At 34.6% G+C, this 20,526-nt stretch overlaps 1 protein-coding gene across 1 annotated transcript in view; it reads right to left on the bottom strand.

Annotated features, from left to right (window-relative positions):
* LOC136025705 (uncharacterized) overlaps window positions 1-20,526 on the bottom strand; it is a 51,822-nt gene that overhangs the window by 30,575 nt on the left and 721 nt on the right. Inside the window, exons 2-4 of the mRNA XM_065701687.1 lie at window positions 18,268-18,488; window positions 17,766-17,914; window positions 13,433-13,646 (exon numbers count right to left, since the gene is read on the bottom strand). Of these exons, the coding sequence (XP_065557759.1) occupies window positions 13,433-13,646; window positions 17,766-17,914; window positions 18,268-18,488 (584 nt within the window). The remainder of the gene's footprint in view (window positions 1-13,432; window positions 13,647-17,765; window positions 17,915-18,267; window positions 18,489-20,526) is intronic.

Genomic DNA, 20,526 nt, shown 5'->3' with positions numbered 1-20,526 from the left:
AAAAACCGGTTTGTGCAACTGATTACCGAATTGAAAACCATCGACTTGATGGTTTTCAGTGTCAATGCTGGTTTCGATGGCATCGAGCAGCAAAATTTATAAACCCACACTTCAAGACTCACTGGTAAAATGAGCAAACTAGATCCACTATTTTTCTTTTGAGCCACGTCTATAATCTACAATGTACAGTGTAGATTGTGACTTTGCAGTTCCGATTGTCCGTGGAACAGCATTTTCATGACTATTTAGTTCTCAAACTGATTGCCAGTGCTGCGGCTTATGTATATGCAATAAGATTAAAAGTTTTCAACCTGGTTTGTTTGTGGAAATGATCAGCAATCAACGATCAACACCCATTAGATATGGGGATAGGTTTTATAGAAAATAAACTTCGATTCTGTCATCAATTCAATTCTGATCAGAAACACATAGGGCATTAAATCAAATCATGATTTTGTCACCTGCTTTGTGTATAACTCATAAAAGGTATACCGTCTATAGATTCAGGACAATATTTTCCAGGAACAGCGCGTAAATTTATGCATCATAATCAATTTTGTCTTCCAATGTTAGAAAATTTACCACACATGATCCAACTTTAGAAATGGGGTTCAAAGCGCAATAAAAACATTGTACTTCATGGGAGGGGACGCATCACCAGGCTAACCTTTTTTTTAGATATCAGGCAGGAACACCGTTTTCACAAGTTGCTCGTTAGCTCGTTAATCATGGTTACGACATAAACCATGATTGAATAATTAAAATACTATAATTGTTTCGTTATGGTTTATTTTATTCTCTATGGGTAGTGCGATTGTGCTTCACGTTATACGCGATATCGGAAATACACAACAAGATAGCCATTATGCCCATTTTCTTTTTTATTTTAATGGAATAAATTTTACATTGGTGTTGCCGTGATGAAAAATAATGTCTAAATTGAAAAAAAGGATATTTGAATGAACAGCATCAATCCTTTTAATAATTAAATAAAAAAAAACTAGTTTTTTTAACTGAAAGTAAGGAGCGACATTAAAACTTAAAACGAACAGAAATTACTCCGTATATGAAATGGGTTGTCCCCTCCTTAACGCCTCGGTCTTTACGCTAAAGTTTTTAAAACTTTTATATTCTTTTATTTTTATTATGTATATGAGGGGGTTTTTCCCCTCGTTAATACCTCGCTCTGTACGCTAAATCTTAATTTTTGTCCCAATTCTTTAAGAATGACCCCTGAATCAGAAAGGCCGTAGAATAAATAGTTGAAATTACTAAAAATACTTTAGCATAAAGAACAAGGTATTTATATCCTCCTAAATACCTCGCTCTTTATGCTAAAGTATTTTTAGAACCCCTCATATGCGTAATAATCTCTGTCCGTTTTAAGTTTCAATGCTACTCCTTACTTTCAATTGAAAAAACTTTTTCATGTTTATCTTTTAATTTTTTTTTATAGTAATACTAGAAAATCCCGCGCCCTTTTCATTGAATTTCTCTTCCCCATGACATATTCCTCCAAGGAAAGATCCTCCCACATAGACCCCTCCCCTTAACCGCACCCCCAAACCAGAAAAAAATCCCCCTGAAAACGTCTGTACAGTTCCCAATAACCATTACTGTATGTAAACAGTGGCCAAAGTTTGCAACTTGCTGCCCCTCCTCCAGGAACTGTGGGGGAGTAAGTCGTCCCCAAAGACATAGTTATTATGGTTTCGACAATGCGGAACAAAATGGCTATCTCAAAATTTTGATCATTGACTTTGGGAAAAAATGAGCGTGGGAGGGGGTCTAGGTGCCCTTCAATTTTTTTGGTCACTTAGAAAGGGCACTAGAACTTTCACTTCCGTTAGAATGAGCCCTCTTGCAACATTCTAGGATCACTTGATCGATACGATGACCCCTGGAAAAAAAACACGTACCCGTGATCCGTTTTTTAGAGTTTCGTTTACTATTGAGCCGGGTCGCTCCTTACTACAGTTCGTTACCACGAACTGTTTGATTATATAAGTGTAAGTTAAAGCTGTATGCATTCTGCAAAGTATTTCAATTTTGGAGTCTGGAGAACTTTTGGGAGTTAGGAAGATTTTCTTAACGCCACACATCTGCACGTAATGGAATAATGTAATGAAGTAATGTAATGGTGGGCGTCCATATTGGGAAACTTTGGGAAAAATGAGCTTGGGAGGGGGCCTAGGTGCCCTTCAATTTTTTTGGTCACTTAAAAAGGGCACTAGAACTTTCACTTCCGTTAGAATGAACCCTCTTGCAACATTCTAGGACCACTTGATCGATACGATGACCCCTGGAAAAAAAACACGTACCCGTGATCCGTTTTTAGAGTTTCGTTTACTATTGAGCCGGGTCGCTCCTTACTACAGTTCGTTACCACGAACTGTTTGATTATATAAGTGTAAGTTAAAGCTGTATGCATTCTGCAAAGTATTTCAATTTTTGAGTCTGGAGAACCTTTGGGAGTTAGGAAGATTATCTTAACGCCACACATCTACACGTAATGGAATAATGTAATGGTGAACGTCCATATTGAAGCAATTTAAATTTGGATGTGTTTAAAAGCATTGAATTGAGATCATGCCATTTGGCGAAGGAATTTAATTTTGCAAAATAAAATTAATCAAATCATTTGGCAGACACAAAAAGTTTTTCAAATATTCAGAAAGCATTTCCACAATACAATTTTTGATTATGAAACCCGGGACATTAATATAAACGAAAATGGACCTTAAGCAACTACTTTGACAAACCCCCTTTAAATCCAAACAAAGAGCGACAAGTTTCAACCAATTTCAACGTGTTAGGTTAATCAAATGGTTCTGGGAGGTGTATCCCCTGAATATATTCCAGAAAACATATCAAGTACTTCCTTCTTCATTTAATGATTTAAGATGACGAAGAAGTTTAAGGGCAAACTCCCTCAGGACAAGGTGTATGTTACGCAATAGGGTTTGTTTACTTCTGGTTGTTAAGTAATAGGATTTGTTCACTTATGCAAATGGAGGTAGGTGCATGCTACGTAATAGGGAATGTTTTGCTTGTTACGTAAAAGGGGATTGTTTAATTCAGATGTTACGTAATTTGGTTTATTTTCTAAGGGTGCAAGTGTTAATTACGTAATAGGGAGGTATTTTGATTTGGTTGTTTAAAAACCTAAGTATGTAGGGGGGAAAACCTTCAGGAGCCCTCGCCAAATCATGGTTTCTTTGGTTGTTCCATAATAGATGTTGTTTGCTTTTGTTTGTTACCTAATAAGGTTTGTTTTTTGCTTTGCTTATTTAAAAAAACCTACGAGGGACAGGAATAAAAACCTTCAAGACCTGCCAGTGGGGGACCTCAAGATGCTGGACCCTGGCGAGTAATTCCACCAGGCTCCAAGCAACTTTTTTCATCAGGGAGTCCCTAGCAACATTTCAAACGGAGACCCTATCAACCAATTCCAACGGGGGCCAAAGCGAGCAATTCAACTGGACCCATAGCAAGCTCTTTTATCGGAGGGTCCCTAGCAACCATGTCTATCAGGGACCCTAGCAACCAATTTCAACGGGGCCCCTTAGTTACCAATTCCAACGGGAATCCTAGCCCCAAATTCTATCGGGACCCCTAGCAACCTTTTCCACCAGAGGACGCTAGCATAACCTAGCCTAACCGAGAAGTCCAAACTAGTAACCTTTTCCATTGGGAGCCCCTATCAGTCAATTCCCACGTGGGAGGGCTAGCAGTCAATTCCAGTGGTGTCATAGAAAACCAATTCCAATGAACCCCTAGTAAGCCTTTACACCGGGCCCTAACATCCAATTTCACAGTCAAAACGTCTTTCAAGACGTTTCAAGACATTTCAAGATGTTTATAAGATATTTGTCTTCAAGACGTTTTCCAAGACATTTTAAGACGTTTTTCAAGATTTCTTTGGTTGATATGTTATAGGGAATGTTTACTTATGTTAAGGATGACGTGTTCTCAAGTGACTTATTTCTTCAGGGCCCGTAGGGAACCCCACTTGTAACTATGGAGGACACAGACGTAGGGTGTTACGTAATGACGATGGACACGTAAGTTGTTACATAATACTTTAAGAGATTTTTTCAAAGTATTTTTCTTTTTTTATCATGGAAACTTGATAATCTAAAGATTTTTGTCCGCATTGTCAGCATTAGCATTCGAAAGGGATTTCCCCTCAATGGATATGGGTGCTAGACAGCTGGACTATGAAAACCTCTCTAATATTGTTGTTCGTGTAATACTTTCTACGTTATAACCTGTTGCTCGCAAGGAGAATCCCCTTTTCCGCTTACTAGAATGATTGAATTAATTGTATGTATTCCTATGTCTGCAAAACTTGACAGGCAGGGGAGAAAATTGACTTCTAGAATTGGAATTGGTTACATTTGATGTGCACCTGCTTGTTCAGTAGTGCTTTAGAGGGTATTATTAGATAATGTGGTGGGTTGTTCTTAGGGATTTTTTAGTAATGGAGTCTTTTACTCTATGACAACTTGAATGTACTATCAGAGATCAAATAAAAGCGTCACAAACGTTATAAAATCTTGAAAACACAGAAAAACTCGACAAACGGAAAAAAAACTTGAAAAGCTTATAAGGATAAAATATGAGGAAAAAGAACCATGAATTAAAGAAAGGTGGGAACCCTAACAACCAATTCAAGGGAGGAGTGTTATTAGATGTAAATTTAAGCCATTTAAAGAGACATCCCTGACAGTTTTTAACTAAAGTGCCACGTTTCTTAGAGCTAAGACTAAGCATATTCACGCCACCGTGACAATATGGGGCTTGCCCACCCTAGCAAGCAATTTCAGCGAAGATGGCTTTTAGAGGTAAATTTAAACCATATTAAGGGGGATTCCTTATGGGTTTTAATGAAATGCATTTGGTTCTTTCTGAGAGGTTTTAATGAAAACGCCACGTTTCTTCCAGCGAAGAATGTGCATATTCAATCAACCATGATAGACCACTCTAGCAAGCAATTCCAGGGGGAGGGTTGTTATTAGAGGTAAATTCAAGCCATATTAAGAGGTATTTCTGAGGGGTCTTAATGAAAATATATCGTTTCTATTGCTCTATTAGACACAAATGCAAGAAAAAGGGACAAATTTTTGCATTTGATTATTTATGAGGGGTTTTAACGAAAATGCCATGTGCCTTTGAACCAAGACTATGCATATTCGCACCAATGTGACAATATCTGGCTGTCCCGCTTTAGCAAGCGATTCCGGGTGAAACTTATTGTATGTTACTTTTTCTTCTTGAAACTTTCATATGTTAATTTTTTATTCGTGAAACTTGTTGTGTTTTTATTTAATCTTCATGAAAGTTGTTTCATGTTGATTTTTTCTTCGCCATACTTCTTGCATGTAAACTTTTTTCTTCACGAAACTTGTTATACAGTATTTTGTTTTCTGTTCGTGAAACTAGTTGTATGTTGATTTTGTTCATGAAACATGTTTTTTTTTATTATTTCTTCATTAAACCTGTTGTATGTTAATTTTTTATTCACAAAATTTATTGTACTTTTAGTTTATGCTCGTGAAACTTGTTATACGTTGATTTTGCTTTTGTAAAACTTAATTTATCTTGATGTTTTTCTTCGTAAAACGGGCTGCATGTTGTTTTTTTTTTCGTAAAACCTGTTGTATGCTGATTTGTTGTTCGTATAACACAATGTATGTTGATTTTCTCCTCGTAAAACTTACTGTAGGCTGATTTTTCTTTATGAAACTTGTTCTATATCAATCTTATTATTAAAAACTATAAATTTTGATTCTTCTTAATGAAACTTGTTGTGTGTTGATTTTTTCTTCATGAAACTCATTACATGTTGATTTTTTTACTTTGAAACTTAGTGTATGTTGATTTTGTTTTATTCGTTAAACTTATTGTAGGTTGGTTTTATCTTTATGAAGATTATTGTACGTTAATTTTTTCTTTGTGGAGCTTGTTGCATGTTGATTTTCTTTTTCTTCATAAAACTGGATGTATGATAATTTTTCCTCGTGAAACTTGTAGTAGGTTAATTTTTTCTTCTTGAAATGTAATGTATCTTGATTTTTTGTCGGAAAAGATGTTGCATGTTTTTTTGCTCGGGAAAATTGTTGCATAATTAGTTTTCGCTCGTGAAGCATAATGTATGATGATTTTTTTCCTTGTTGAAACGGATTGTATTTTGTTCTTTTTCGTGAAACTTGTTATATAATCATTTTTCTTCGTGAAATATGTTGCGTGTTAAATTTTTGGCTTGTGAAATTATTGCACGTGGATTATTTCTTTAAAAAACTTAATGTATCTTGATTTATATTTTCGAGAAAATTCTTGCGCTTTAATTTTTTCATTAAACTTATTGCATTTTCATTTTTCATTTCGTGAAACTTATAATTTTGATTTTTCTCCTCCAGAAACCGGCTTTGTTCCTGGAAAATTGTTCTGTAATGATTTTTTGTTCGTGAAATTAGTTTTATTTTGATTTTTCCTCTTCACGAAGCTTACTGTATGTTGATTTTCCTTCGTGAAACATTTTGCATGTGGATTTTTCTTGGTGAAATTTGTTGTATTTTGAATTACTTCGTGAAACTTGTTGTATGTAGACTTTTTTTTCTTCATGAAACTTGTTGTATTTAATTTTTCGTTATGGAACTTACTGTATCTTATTTTTTCTTCGTGAAACTTGTCGATTTTTTTTTATTTTATATTCATTAAACCTGTTTTATGTTGGATTTGTTCTTTGCGAAACTTGTTGCATGTTGACTTTTTTCTTTTCAAAACTTGTTGCATATTATTTTGTTTCTTCGTGAAACTGGCTCTACGATGATTTTCCTTGTTCGTGAATCTTATTTCTTTTTGATTTCTTCTTTGTGAAACTTTTTTCATATTAATTTTTCCCTTCGTGATACTTGCACGTTGATTTTTCTCCTCGAGAAATCGTTTTGTTTGTGGAACTTATTGCGTGCTGATTTTTTTATGAAAATTAATTTATCTTGATATTTTTTTCGTGAAAAATCTTGCGTATGGATTTTCCTTCGTAAAACTTGTTTTATTTTAATTTTATTATTCGGAAAACCAGTTACGTGTTTGTTTTTGTTTGTGAACCTTGTTGTATATTGTTTTATTTCTTCGTGAAACTTAATATATGATGACTTCGAAACTTGTTGTATATTGACTTTTTTTCTTCTTGAAATTTATTGTATACTGATTTTTTTCCGTGAAACTTGTCTTATATTCATTTTTTCTTCGTGAAACTTCTGATGTGTTGATATATTCCTCTTGAAACTTGTTTTATGTTTATTTTTCTTCGCTAAACATCTTGCATATTGGTTTTAAAGTGAAACTTCTCGTGTGTTGATTTGATTCGTGAAACTTGTTGTATGTTTTCATTCTTCGCGAAACTTATTGTATGCTGATTTTTGTTTTTTTTCCTGAAACTTTTCTTACGATGATTTTTTTCTTCTTGGAACTTGTTACACATTAATTTTCATGTGTGTAAAACTTTTTCTATTTTGATTTTTCTTCATGAAACTTATTGTATATTTTTTCGTTAGATTTGTTGTATGTTCATTTATTCTTTCGTGAACTTAACTTATCTTGATATTTTTAATAATGAAACTTCCTGCATGTTGGTTTTTTCTTCCTGAAATATGATGCCAGCTCATTTTGGCTCACCATCTAACTTATTAGGTTAACGCATTTAAGCAAAAGGAGTACAATTTTCACAAAGAGAAACATCAACAAGATATTTCTCTTTTCATTTCATGAAGAACTTAAACAATATAACAAATTTTCTGAAAACATAAATAAAGATACATCACGTTTCTCAAAGAAATAATCCACATGCAATAAGTTCCACGAACAAAAAAATAAGCATGCATTCATACTTCACGAACAAAAACCAACATGCAACAAGTTCCACGAAGAAAATATCAAGATGAATTACATTTTTTGAAAGAATAAATGAACCATCAAACAAATTTCAAGAAGAAAAAATATCAACGAAAAATAAATTTCAAAATCACCATATGACAAGTTTCACGAACAAAAACCTAACATGTAACAGGTTTTTTCGAATAATAAAATTAACATTGAACAAGTTTGACGATGAACAAATACACATGCAAGATTTTTCACGAAGAAAAATATTAAGATATATTAAGTTTCACGGACAAAAATGAGGACACATCATTTTCCACTGACAAAACCGGTTTCGCGAGGAGAAAAATCAATGTACAAGTTTCAAGAAGAGAAAAATCAACATGCAAAAAGTTTTGCAAAAAAACAATCAACATGTAACAAGTTTTACGAACAAAAACAATTCAATGTATGGCCAGTTTCACAAAGATTAAAAAAATTAATGTAAAACAAGTCTTCACAAAGAAAAAATTAACATGCAACAAGTTTCACGAAAACAATTCAAACTTTAGTAAGTTCCACAAAGAAAAGTCCATATGCAACATGTTTTTTGAAGAAAAACAACATACAAAAAGCTTCGTAGAGAGAAAAAATTAACGTTCAGAAAACTTCACTAGCCAAAAACCAGCGCGCAATAAGTTCCATGAAAAAAACCGGTTTCGCGAGGAGAAAAATCAAGGTACAAGTCTTATGAAGCAAAGAACCAACATGCAATGAGTTTCATGAAAAGGAAATGAAAATATAACAATTGTTTCAAAAACATAAATCAACATACATTAAGTTCCTTGAGGAAATAACCCACATACAACAAGTTTCATGAAAAATTCAACATGCAACATGTTTCAAGAAAAAAAATATACAAAAGGTTTCATGGAGAAAAATTAGGATACATTACATTTCAAGAAGAAAAAAAAATCAGCATACATTATGCTCCACGAGCAAGAACTCAGCATTCTACAATTTTCACAAGCAAAAAACATGCAACATGTTTCCTGACAAAAAAATTAAGATACATTACGTTTCACGAAGAAAAAATCAACATACATTAAGTTTCACGACCAGAAAATCAACATGCAACCAGTTCCACGAAGAAAAAGAAAATCAACGTGCAAATAATTTCGTGAAGAAAATATTAACGCACAATAATTTTCAGGTATCAGGTTTTTGAACAATAAGGTTGATATACTACAAGTTTCACGAAGAAAAATCAAGATACATTTTTTTTTTCATGAACAATAAATCAGCATGCAACAAGATTCAGAAACAAAAAACCAACATGATACGTATTTCACAAAGAAAATTTTCAAGATAAATTACGTTACACGAAAGAAAAATAAACGTATAACAAGTTCCACGAAGAAAAACTAAAAGTACAACAAGTTTCTTGAGGAAAAGCTTAACATGCATCAGGTTTCATGAAAAAATAACCAACATATAACATGTTTCATGAACAAAAATCAACATACAAAATGTCTCACGAAGAGAAAAAAATATTAACGTGCAACAAGTTTCGCGAAGAAAAAATCTACATTCAACAAGTTTCATGAAGAAAAAATCAACATAAAACAACTTTCATGAAGATAAAATAAAAATATACTAGATTTCACGAAGAAAAATTAACATACAAAAAGTTACAAGAAGAAAAAATCAACACACAATAAGTTTCACACAGAAAAAGTCGACGTACAAAATGTTTCACGAACAAAGAATCAGCATGCAACAAGTTTCACGACCAAAAACCCACAGGCATCATTTTTCACGAAAAGTTTCACGATGAAACAAAAAACAAGTTTCACGAGCAAAAAAATAAACACACAACCTGTCTCACGAAGTGGGAAATCAATTTACAACTCTCACGAAGAAAAATCAACATGTTAGTTCAGTTAAGTTTATAAACTTGTTGTATGCTGATTCTTTGTTCGTGAAACACATTGTTTGTTGATTATTTCTTCGTGAAACTTATTTCATGTTGATTTTTCTTCTTGTAACTTTTTGTATATTAATTTATTCTCCGTAAAACTAGCTGTATCTTTGTTTTTGTTTCTGTATTTGGGTTTGCTGTATCCGTGTTTTGGCAAGCCACCATTAGGTGGTTGGTCAAAACACAATCAAATGGATTTATAGCATATTTGAATCGAGAAAATACCTGAAAAAATGTCCTAGGAATAATGATGGGCGCCCAAGGATGTTGTGTGCCATCCGTAGTTTGTCAGGGTGGCGTGAAGTGCGATGGAGGGTGTATTACGTTGGGTGTGGATTTCTAAAACACACATCAATAGATTTAAAGCATATTTTATCATGAAAATATCTGAAAAATGCCTTTGGAAAGATGAAGGATACTAGAGGGTGTCGTTTGCCATCCATAGTTTGCCACGATGACGTGAATGGCTTGGACTAACATGTTCTAGAAATTAAAGTTGAGGTGGCCTGTGTTAAAAGAAGTTTTTAGGTGGCGGGGGGCTGAAATCTAATGCCCAGTCAAAGAAACAAGGATTTTCATTAAGACCTCTCAGAAACATCTCTTAATACAGCTTAAATTTATCTCTAGTAACACTCCCTCTGGAATTGCTTGCTAGAGTGGGCCAGCCACATATTTCCACGGTGACGTGAGTATGCATAGTTTTGACAAAGAAGCATGGCATTTTAAAAACCTCTCACAAATAACTATATATATATATATATATATATATATATATATATATATATATATATATATATATATATATATATATATATTATATATATATATCATTACCTAATAGTTTCTTTGATTGTTTCAAAAACCTTCAGAGTCCCAATCAAGATTTCCTTGATTTTTATGATTAGAACCCTATGAGTGCCATAGAAAAACCTTCAGGGCATACTAAATCAGGGTTTCTTTGGTAGTTACAGAATAGCTTTTTGATTCTTTAAAAAACCTCCAGGCCCCGGCCAAATCATGATTACCATTAGAAAACTTGCATTTGTCCCTCCCTCAAGTAAGAACATGGTCCTGACATCATTCCAATATTTTCTTGCTTCTCCGCCATTTCGGGTTAGCAAACAAGGTATTTTCCCGGCCATTTTCCGTGACCAGAATAGTTAGAGAAAGTATTGATTTTTCTATCAACAAAGGCTTCCTAGTATCCCTCGATTTCCAGGAAAACAGAAGCGTCATCCACTATTCTTCTAGTAGGAGCCGAGTAACTATCTATTGTCTCTGGGGGTCTATAAAAATGGGTACTAGAACGGGAGTCCCCATCAGACTTTTACTAGATTTTGGACGTAACACAACTCTCTACACATGGTTTCCCAAAGAAATTTGAAAAAGAATTGGACCTCTGTTTATATGCTGGTAAGTCTCTCTTTCTGTATACCCCCCACCCTCACCAAAAATAAGATGTGCATACCCAAATTTAACCTATTTGAACACTATTATATTACAAGTGAATTTCAAGTTGACTGAATTATGCTTAAACGTGATCCTTCATTTTAGCGTACAAAGATGTAAAAAGACCATATTATATTTTCACTAAAACTTTGTTTTTGAGGGGGTCGGCTTTTTTACATTCAAATTCTGTCTAATTCTATTTTAAGAGGTCAACATTTATCCGCTAAGGAGGGCAAACAAGTTAATAGTCGTTAGCTAATCGTGAAAAAGAAACGAATTTTCAAGGCAAAAAGGATATAATATTCGCTTCGAGAATTTCGTTATAACATAATATTTATCTATACATCAAGGAAGATGTTCATATCGAATGTTTAAAGCAAATCATCAATTTTGGAGAGTATCTTATGGAGGAAAGGCATTTTGTATTTTCATTGAAAATACAGTGAAACGGCAAATCTTTCCCCTACACGTTAAAAATAGATTTCGTGCCCCTGTATTGTTGCGAGCTGTCACCGCTGCCTCATGTTGGTGTAGTGAAGGGAAGGGGGCAGTTCGACCTAAAGTGACTTTGAGGGTACAATAAATAAGGATTTCGCGAGTGATTAGGAATTAGAATTTTAAAGGCTAAAGTTATTTCGAAAACCAAAAATTTTATTTTTTATTACAAGAATTTTGATAATATGCTTGGGGGCATGAGCAGCTATGCGTGAGCTATTAGAAGCTAATCTGAAGGATAGATATCCTCTGCTATATTATAGCAAGAATAAAAAACAAGTTTACGGACGGTGATATTCGCTAATTCAAATTTTTCTGCCTTACTAAGGTTAAGAAAGTTTAAATTCCTCATAGAGGGGTTTACACATCATTTTCCATCCATAGTCCCGTATAATTACAGCTTTTTTGAGGCCCTCCACCGTCAGTTTAGGTAATTTAAGTGGTTACATTTTGAAAATAAGATGTATTCAAGCAATTAACCCAGCTACAGTCTTTGTCGAAATCATAGAGCTCGTGGTAATCATTATCGAAAAACTAAAGCCTTTTCCCCTTTGCATATATTACAAGTAGATCTTTTGACTCTAGACGAGAATCAAAGACGTTACAATATTCCGCAAAGTATATTTTACTTGCAATAAGTGTTTATAGTTGCTATTCATATGTTGTTCCATTAGGGTAAGAGAGAGGCGATGAAGTTGCTAGAGCCCTTGTACCTTTCTTTGAACAAGATTCATATAAAAAAATCAAACAGATCAGGGAAGTCAGTTTGTTAACCCAAATGTTAAAAGGTTTTAGTAAAATATAATACAATACTCTATCATAATCATAGCCCTATAAACACAGCATTGGCTGAATGTCTGACAAGAACAATTCGACTTTCAATTTCAAGTTATTGTACACTGAAAAATACTGCTGCTTTTATTCAAGACTTAGATAAAATCATTTTTATTTATAATCAACGTCCTCGTCGATTTTTTTCCAATCATAGTCGTACAGTTCGAATGGAAAAGGGGAATGACTTGTAGTCCAATGAACTTTTTAAAGTGTCAAAAATATTAGACACTAAACTTGTTACGTATTGTGTACGTGGCATAAAATATGAAAAGATTCATAGGGGTTTTATGATTACGAATTATAAAAAGTTAAAAATAATGGAGTGTATCAAATTGAAAAGATATTAAAGAGTCAAAATCGCAAAGGTGAGAGACATTTGCTTGCTCCTTGGCTAGGATACAACTCTGATTTTGATGTTTGAGTTGCTGCTGAAGACGTTCACAATGCATAATGATTTTTTGTGTTACATTCGTGTCCAGTTTCTCTGACCTCCTCTATGATGATTTGAATAAAACGAGCAATTTTGGGATAAGACCCCCCTCCGCCATCAAATTCGAGGGAGGGTATGAAGTTGCTCTCGTCGATTAGAACATTAATTGTATTTGGAGGGGTTTCTGCGCACTTTAAATTAAGTACGCTTAAGCCCTTGAAGTACGCTAGTTTAAGATGCTTGGACTGTTTAGTGGACTTTATATATTATTTAAGCTGCATCTTGGTCTTTTTAAGTTTAAAACCACGTATTTTCTTTTTGAAAAAACATTTTTTTGTTTATATAAATTGTCTTCTTAGGGTGAATTTAATTATTACCTTCTTATGGTGAGTTTGGTGTTTTGTAGAAGCACTCTTCTTCTTGATTTTGGTGCTATTGTGGCTAATATCTATCGATTCGAAAGTTGAGAAAGGTGTAGGTAGATTAGAGAAACTTCTACTTCTTGGTAAGGCCAAAATGAAGGTTTTTCTTCTATCAAATCTTAATTCCCCATCAGGTGTGATGCACCGACGGTTGACATAGCTCTTAAACCTATAAATGAAACTAATGTAAGAATGATCTAACTGAGACCTAAAACTAAGAACTGAGGGTTTCTTCACACATGAATGAAGGCCAAAAAGGTTCGACATTTTGACAACATGAAAGCTATTCTAGTTCCTCTTTACAGCATGAGAAAATTAGGTGACGAGTTAACTGGGGAACCATGCATGGGTTAAATGAAAAAAAAAAGAAACAGTAGGGAAACGGGAATAAGGAGTCACGGAAGACAACCCAAACCAAATACTTAATAAAAAAAAGGCTAGGAATTGTCTAAATCGGAAAGCCGAAAATCGAACAAATCTGGCCACACTAAAGAAACAAAAAACCTTATAAAGAGACACAATTGCACGATTTTAAGATTATTATTATTATTTTGTCAATGATAGCGCAACCAAAGAGAAGAGTAAAGTCAAGCGCCCAGTTGAATTCAGAGCTTAACCTTACCTTAGACCTTAGTTCCTCTTGCGTCTTTAGTGGTGCACACGGCGTCGATGAAGCATCTTCACTCGTCCCAGAGTGATGCTGCAGCGCTGACATCTTCCCAACATAGGTACTAGCGAAGTCTCAGCCATCCTCACATCTCGATCAATTGTTCGTCACAAAGTGTTCCTTGAATGACCTCGTCTTCTTCCATCGCCCAGTGTCCAGTCGTAGGCTTTTCAAGGCAGGTGGCCTTCTTTCATGCGGAGTACATGTTTTAAATCTGTCCACTTCCTCCTCAATCAAAACAACAGTAATAAGAGGCTGGCCAGTTCTATTACGAATTTCAGAGTTTCTAACTCTCTGTTGTCAGCTTAATATATAAAATTCTCCTTAGGCACATATTTTCGAATGAAAGAAGTCAACGTTATTGGTTAGCCCGACTTTTTGTAGATTTTCTTTAATTGCGTCAATTACTTACTGTAACCTCTGTTATCATCTTCTAAAATACTAAATCATCCCTGAAATTCAGATCATAGAGTTACTTACTGCTTACTTTTATGCAATATCCAGAGTTTTGTCTTACTACGTTGCCCATTATAACTACAAAAGAAATGGGGAAAGTAAACATCCCTGACGCACACCAGATAAGATCTTGACAAATTTGGTTGTGCCTTTCTAAATCTTGACGCAACACTCAGTCTCTTCGTATAGGGAAATAATCATGCTCACCAGTTTTTGTGGATCCCCATAATGCTTTAGGACTCTCCACAAATATTCTCGGTCTACTGAGTCAAATGCCTTTTCAAAGTCAATAAGTAGTAGATATAGCTTTTTTTCCACTTTTTTTATTCTTCTACAAGCGTTCTGAGTGCAAAAATTAATTCAGAGCACGATATGCCGCTTCTAAAGCCATGCTGCTCTTTTTGCATATGTGTATTCAGTGCATTTTGAATCCGGTACAGTGTAATAGAAGCTAACCATTTGCATGCTACCACAAGAAGGTTGATACATCTCCAATTCTCACACAAAATTGTGTCTTTTTTTTGAAAATGAGAGCTTTCAGAGCTTAAATGGAAAGAAATAGAATTTTCAGGATTCACAAAAAAAAAGAAATAACCTTAACAGTACGAACAACCAAGATTAAAATAAAGGCTTCAAAAATCTGAGATCTTTCAAGGTCAACTAAGCTTGAATCAAATAACCATTAAAACTTTTGTTGTCAAGTGAAGAAGAAAAAAAAACATCCATATTTGTTATTACAATTGAATAAATAATTTTCATCAAAACTACTAAAGGGAAGTAGTTTTTTGTCGGTTCAAATAATAAACAAGAAGCCAAGAACTGTCTAGATTCAGGAATCAAAACAGGAGAAGGAGGAGGAGGGGGTCCAGTATCACGAGTATAAGGAACAACTTCAACAAATGTCTCTTTGAATAAGTTTGTAGGTTCAACTACTTCTCTTGTTTATTTATTTGTTACTACGTTTAATAGTAAGAAATTTATCTTTAACTATAAACATTTCAAGGAAGGATCCATCCTCAGTTAAATAAATCAATTTAACTAAAGAACTATTCCACTCTTAAGGTCCTTCGCATTCTGCAGAGTCTTGACATGACCAAATCCACGGGTGCTGAGAATATACATAATATTGTCTTGAAGACCTGCAGTGCCGAATTGGCTGGACCTTTGAGATCGCTTTTCAGGCTGTGTTTTTCCTTTGGAACCTTTCCGTGCACAAATTTGCATTGATAAAATTCATCAAAAGGTTTCAAATCATTCATTTTATCAGCACCTGGAGTCAAATGAATTTTCAGCGATCGCCAATACGGTTTCCGCCAGAAGCACTCAACGCTTGACTGCTTAATGGACAGGCACAGGAGTGGATTGAAATTCTAAGAAAAGGATACAATATCAGGTTATTGTCATTTAACATTACTACAGCTTCCAACAGAGCATGGCATCGCGACCTTCTGAAGAACCTTTACACTTATGGTGTCAGAGGTCGTCTGTTCAAAGTGAATGAAAGCTTTCTTTCTAATAGTTCACCACGGGTTGTTCTTGACAGTTCCACCTCCCTCGAATATCCAATAAAAGTAGGCATACCCCAGGATATTATATTGGAACCTGTGCTTCTCCTTTTTATATAAATGACATGAGAGATAACATTGCAAGCCTTCTGCATTACTTTGCTGATGACACCACAACACATTTATTCACACCGAAATATGAAAACCCAATTAAAGCCTTCCTGTCATTACAGACAGATCTTTTGGAAAACTAAGAAGTGGTCTCGTGCCTGGATAGTCAGATTCAATGAATCAAACACAAAAGAGCTGATGATCTCCCGATTAAAAGTACCATGCATACACCCCAGCTTCATCTTCTTGAACGATGCTATAAAGAAATTCGATGAGCTTCTTCTCTTTGAAGCCACTTCTCTACAGATCTCTCTTGGAACACCCATCTTGATCGGGTAGAACATCCTGCAGAAGAAAGCTGGAGATATCCCTTCGCTGAAAAGACACTCTACCACTGAGCTCGATCATTCCACTTTACAATTCTTTCATCAAACACATTTTTGAGCATAGATGCCCACTGTATGCTGATGCTCCGATAACGTTCCTGACACCATTGGACAAGATCCACAATAGGGCTAATTGGACAGGTTTAGTTGTTTTCCACAGCCCTCTCCAATCTGTTAGTGAGTGGTTTGATGCATTTTTACCCGACGTTGCACTTCGATCTGGAATGATTTTTCTGAGGCAGTTATGCCTAAAAGTGTCTGTGGTGACTCTTTAAAAAAAAAGGTTCAACATCCATCTAAAACCTCGATAAAAACTTGCAGAAAATCAGTTATTTAACTATACCTAATGCTGCGAGTTTGTGAATAAGAAAAACATTTCTAACTGCTTTGTATACAGACTACGCATCTTGCAAACTCACCTTGATAACCTTAGCCTTTACATCCCCCCTACGTCTCCTGAAAGTTTGACGCTTATAACCTTTCCTTACTAGTAGTAGTAGTAGTAGTAGTAGTAGCAGTAGCAACAGACCACATTTAACCTACCATCCGGGGCCAAACCGAAAACTGGTTGAGTGGTATGGATAAATGTAACAAAGAAGGAAATAAATGAAACCAGAACTTCACAGGAAGGGTGAAGTGGGGAAAATTCAAGGGATCAGGGTATAGAAGGAGTGCCTGCATAGCCTATGGTGGATTGTTGTTGCAGTGAGTTGATACTTAGTAGCTGTATTAGTAATCTAAGTTTGTTTTTTCAGAATGATTAGTGTTGTCTGTCTTTAATAGCATGAATATGAACATCTAATGATAGTTTTACAGCACAAGCATGGTTTGATAAGATGATATGGCAAAGTTTCATATGTAACGATGCACAAGATTAAAAGAATGTAGTTTCGATTGGATGCTAAATATGTTTGTTTTCAAATCCCTCATTTCCTAATTTTGACTTTTCTTACGTTCATCGTTCAACCTCTGAGCTAATGGTTGAGGCAAAACAAATTTTAAACCTCTGTATATTGCTGTCTCAAAGAGAGTATGTTAAAAAAGCTTTCATGTTCTAATTTTGTCGGCAAAAAGTTTTATTATATTCTCCTGAGGTTATTTTGATCTTTTTTTTTTATAATGAAATGATAATGAAAGAAAAAAAATTATCTCAGAGGACCAACCTTGTAAAGTTTCCATTTTCAGCCGGGGAGCCAGGACTTGTTGCTCTTGAATCTGACCTCAGATACCGAGCAAAAAAATCATCAGGTGATCCACCAAAGAATCGTCGACAAATGTAACGAGGTTCTTTTTTTGATGTTCCACCATCTCCCTAAAAAAAAGAAGCCGTGATAACAATTGGGTTACTTTTAAAGTATAAATAGTTTTTTGGATTAAAATTCTTGCCTTTTATGTGTTTTTTTCCTGCCTACAAAAGGTTAGACACTTTAAAAAATTGCTATATAGCTTATCCTGGGGGCGTTCTCACTTTATAGATTAGAATTTCTTACACGACGATTTCTCAATGAAAATTAAAGATTATTAAAAATTGAAAAGAGTAGGAATTAGCTAATAGAATAATTAGCCTTTAGGGTTGTAGAAACCTGACAAAAAGACGTCCAAGGGTTTCCTCAGACATGATATGGACGAATTTATAGATGAAATTGACAAGCACTGGAACTTTACCGATACATCTTTTGCACGCAGTAGAACATCCCTCAGTTCAGGATCTCTGGGATGATTACAAAAAGGGGAGCATCCATACGGATAAGGGTTCGGCAAATCTGACCAGGGTCTCTTCAAAGAAGGAGCAGGTACACCAACTGCCAATAATCCACTTTCAAGGTTCAAGCCTACTTTCTTTTGACATTTCTGGACTTTTTTCTTTGTATGTCTTGACTTTCTTTCTGGAAAAAAAATAAAATCGCTGGATCATAATGTATTTTAGCTAAAAGCAATTTGCGCTTATATAAAGAAAATTCCATGTAACCCTAGTGTTGATTTTAGTCATCCCCTCCCCTTTTGCTCCCATAAAAGAGTGCTCTTATAGGAGTAAACAAAAGAAACAGCCCTAGCAAAGCAAGGAGAATTTTTGTCAGCCCTTTGAAGCTACTAGTTTATTATTTTTATTAATCAGATGATTTTTCAGACTAAGACAGTGGCGGATCCAGGAGAGGCCTAAGGGGGGGGGAGAGGGGCTAGGCGTTTTGGGGGTGAAGGCTCCGGGGTTTTTGGGAGGCATGGAATCCCCCCCCAGCAAGGGGGTCTGGTGGCCCTCCCTGGGAAATTTTTCAAAATTTAAGCGTTAAATGACACAATTTTAGACCGTTTTAAACTCTTTATTAATCAGAGTTTAGAGGCAAAAGATATGGTTTGACTTGAAGAATATTGACTAAAAAATAAAACAATTTTGAAGCCATTAGAATGTGTTTGCATTAACATATCATACCTGACTCTTTGACTATGAGAATCTGAACATGGAAAGCTGTTACCTTTTTATTTGAAGTACGGAAATACTTTTAGTACTGATATTACTATTTTCTCAAATGGTTAAGTTTTTAAAATAAACCTGTGTGTACACTTTTAGTTATTCTACCTTATAATAAGTTTCTATAATGCACTGCGTATTATTCTTTAGCATAAAAGGTCTAAAGCAGAAGTATTGTACAAGTTTTAGCTGATTTACTCTTATTCTGGAATTAAAGGGTAGCAGTTCAAAACAAAGGAGTAATTTGACTATTTCAAAGGATAGTAAAAATGTGAAAAAAAGTATTCAAAAGGAAATTTAATGTTAAAACTTTTTTAATACTACATTCACTTAATTTCTTGTTGGGTCACTACATTCTTGTTTTCACGACGTCTACCGGAATAAAACTCAAATAACTAATGCTCGAAATATGTAATTTGTGTAATTGTAATTGCAAATATGCGTAATTCTGCTTTTCAAGACATAAAAAAATGTGGAAACTACTTCACCTGTAATCTTTTCAGATAATTACATAAAAAAAAACTAGTTTTTTTAACTGAAAGTAAGGAGCGACATTAAAACTTAAAACGAACAGAAATTACTCCATATATGGAATGGGTTGTCCCCTCCGCAATCCCTCGCTCTTTACGCTAAAGCTTTTAATTGTTTTAAAAAGCAGAATTGTGGCAAAGAGTCAAACTTTAGCGTAAAGAGCGAGGGATTGCGGAGGGGACAACCCATTTCATATATGGAGTAATTTCTGTTCGTTTTAAGTTCTAATGTCGCTCCTTACTTTCTGTTAAAAAAACTAGTTTTTTTTATGTAGTTTCTGAACGTTTTTGAATTAATGCATGTTTGATTTTGGCTCTCCACACATAAATTATTAAAATGAAATTTGCATATTAATTCCTTTTTTGGCTAAATGACTTCCTCTTAGTTTTGATCAGACGATTTTGAGAAATAAGGGATGGGGAAGGAGGCCTAGTTGCCATACGATTTTTCGGTTACATAAAAAGGCAGCTATAAATTTTAATTTTTAACGAATTTTTTTATTAGTAAAAAATATACGTAACTTAAGAATCTCATGGTGAGTGTTTTTTTTTATTAAGATCATTTCATTTCTTAGGAGTGTTTCCCCCTTTTTCAAGAATTAGGCAAATTTTCTCAGGTTCGCATCTTTTGATGGCTAACATTAAACTTCATGAATTTATATATTTTGAATAAACATCAAGATTCAGTTTTTTGATGCATTTATTATTATCAAAACTCTGTTTTTTAAAGTGTCGGTTACCATTGAGCCGTGTCTCTCCTTATTTACAGTTTGTTGCCACGAACTGTTTAATGAACCAGTACAATCCCGTTCAATTGATCTTCTGTCATGGTTGACCTAAGACAAGTTTTTATTATTATTGTTATTAGTATGACGAGTAGCAATAAGCATCAATGCTTGTCGCAAAAATCGGTGTGAAGAAAAACTC

This window comes from Artemia franciscana, chromosome 4 (genome assembly GCF_032884065.1).
Source record: "Artemia franciscana chromosome 4, ASM3288406v1, whole genome shotgun sequence".
NCBI lineage: Eukaryota > Metazoa > Arthropoda > Branchiopoda > Anostraca > Artemiidae > Artemia > Artemia franciscana.
The sequence above is the reverse complement of the archived record's forward strand: the minus strand, read 5'-3'. Positions and strand labels throughout refer to the sequence as shown.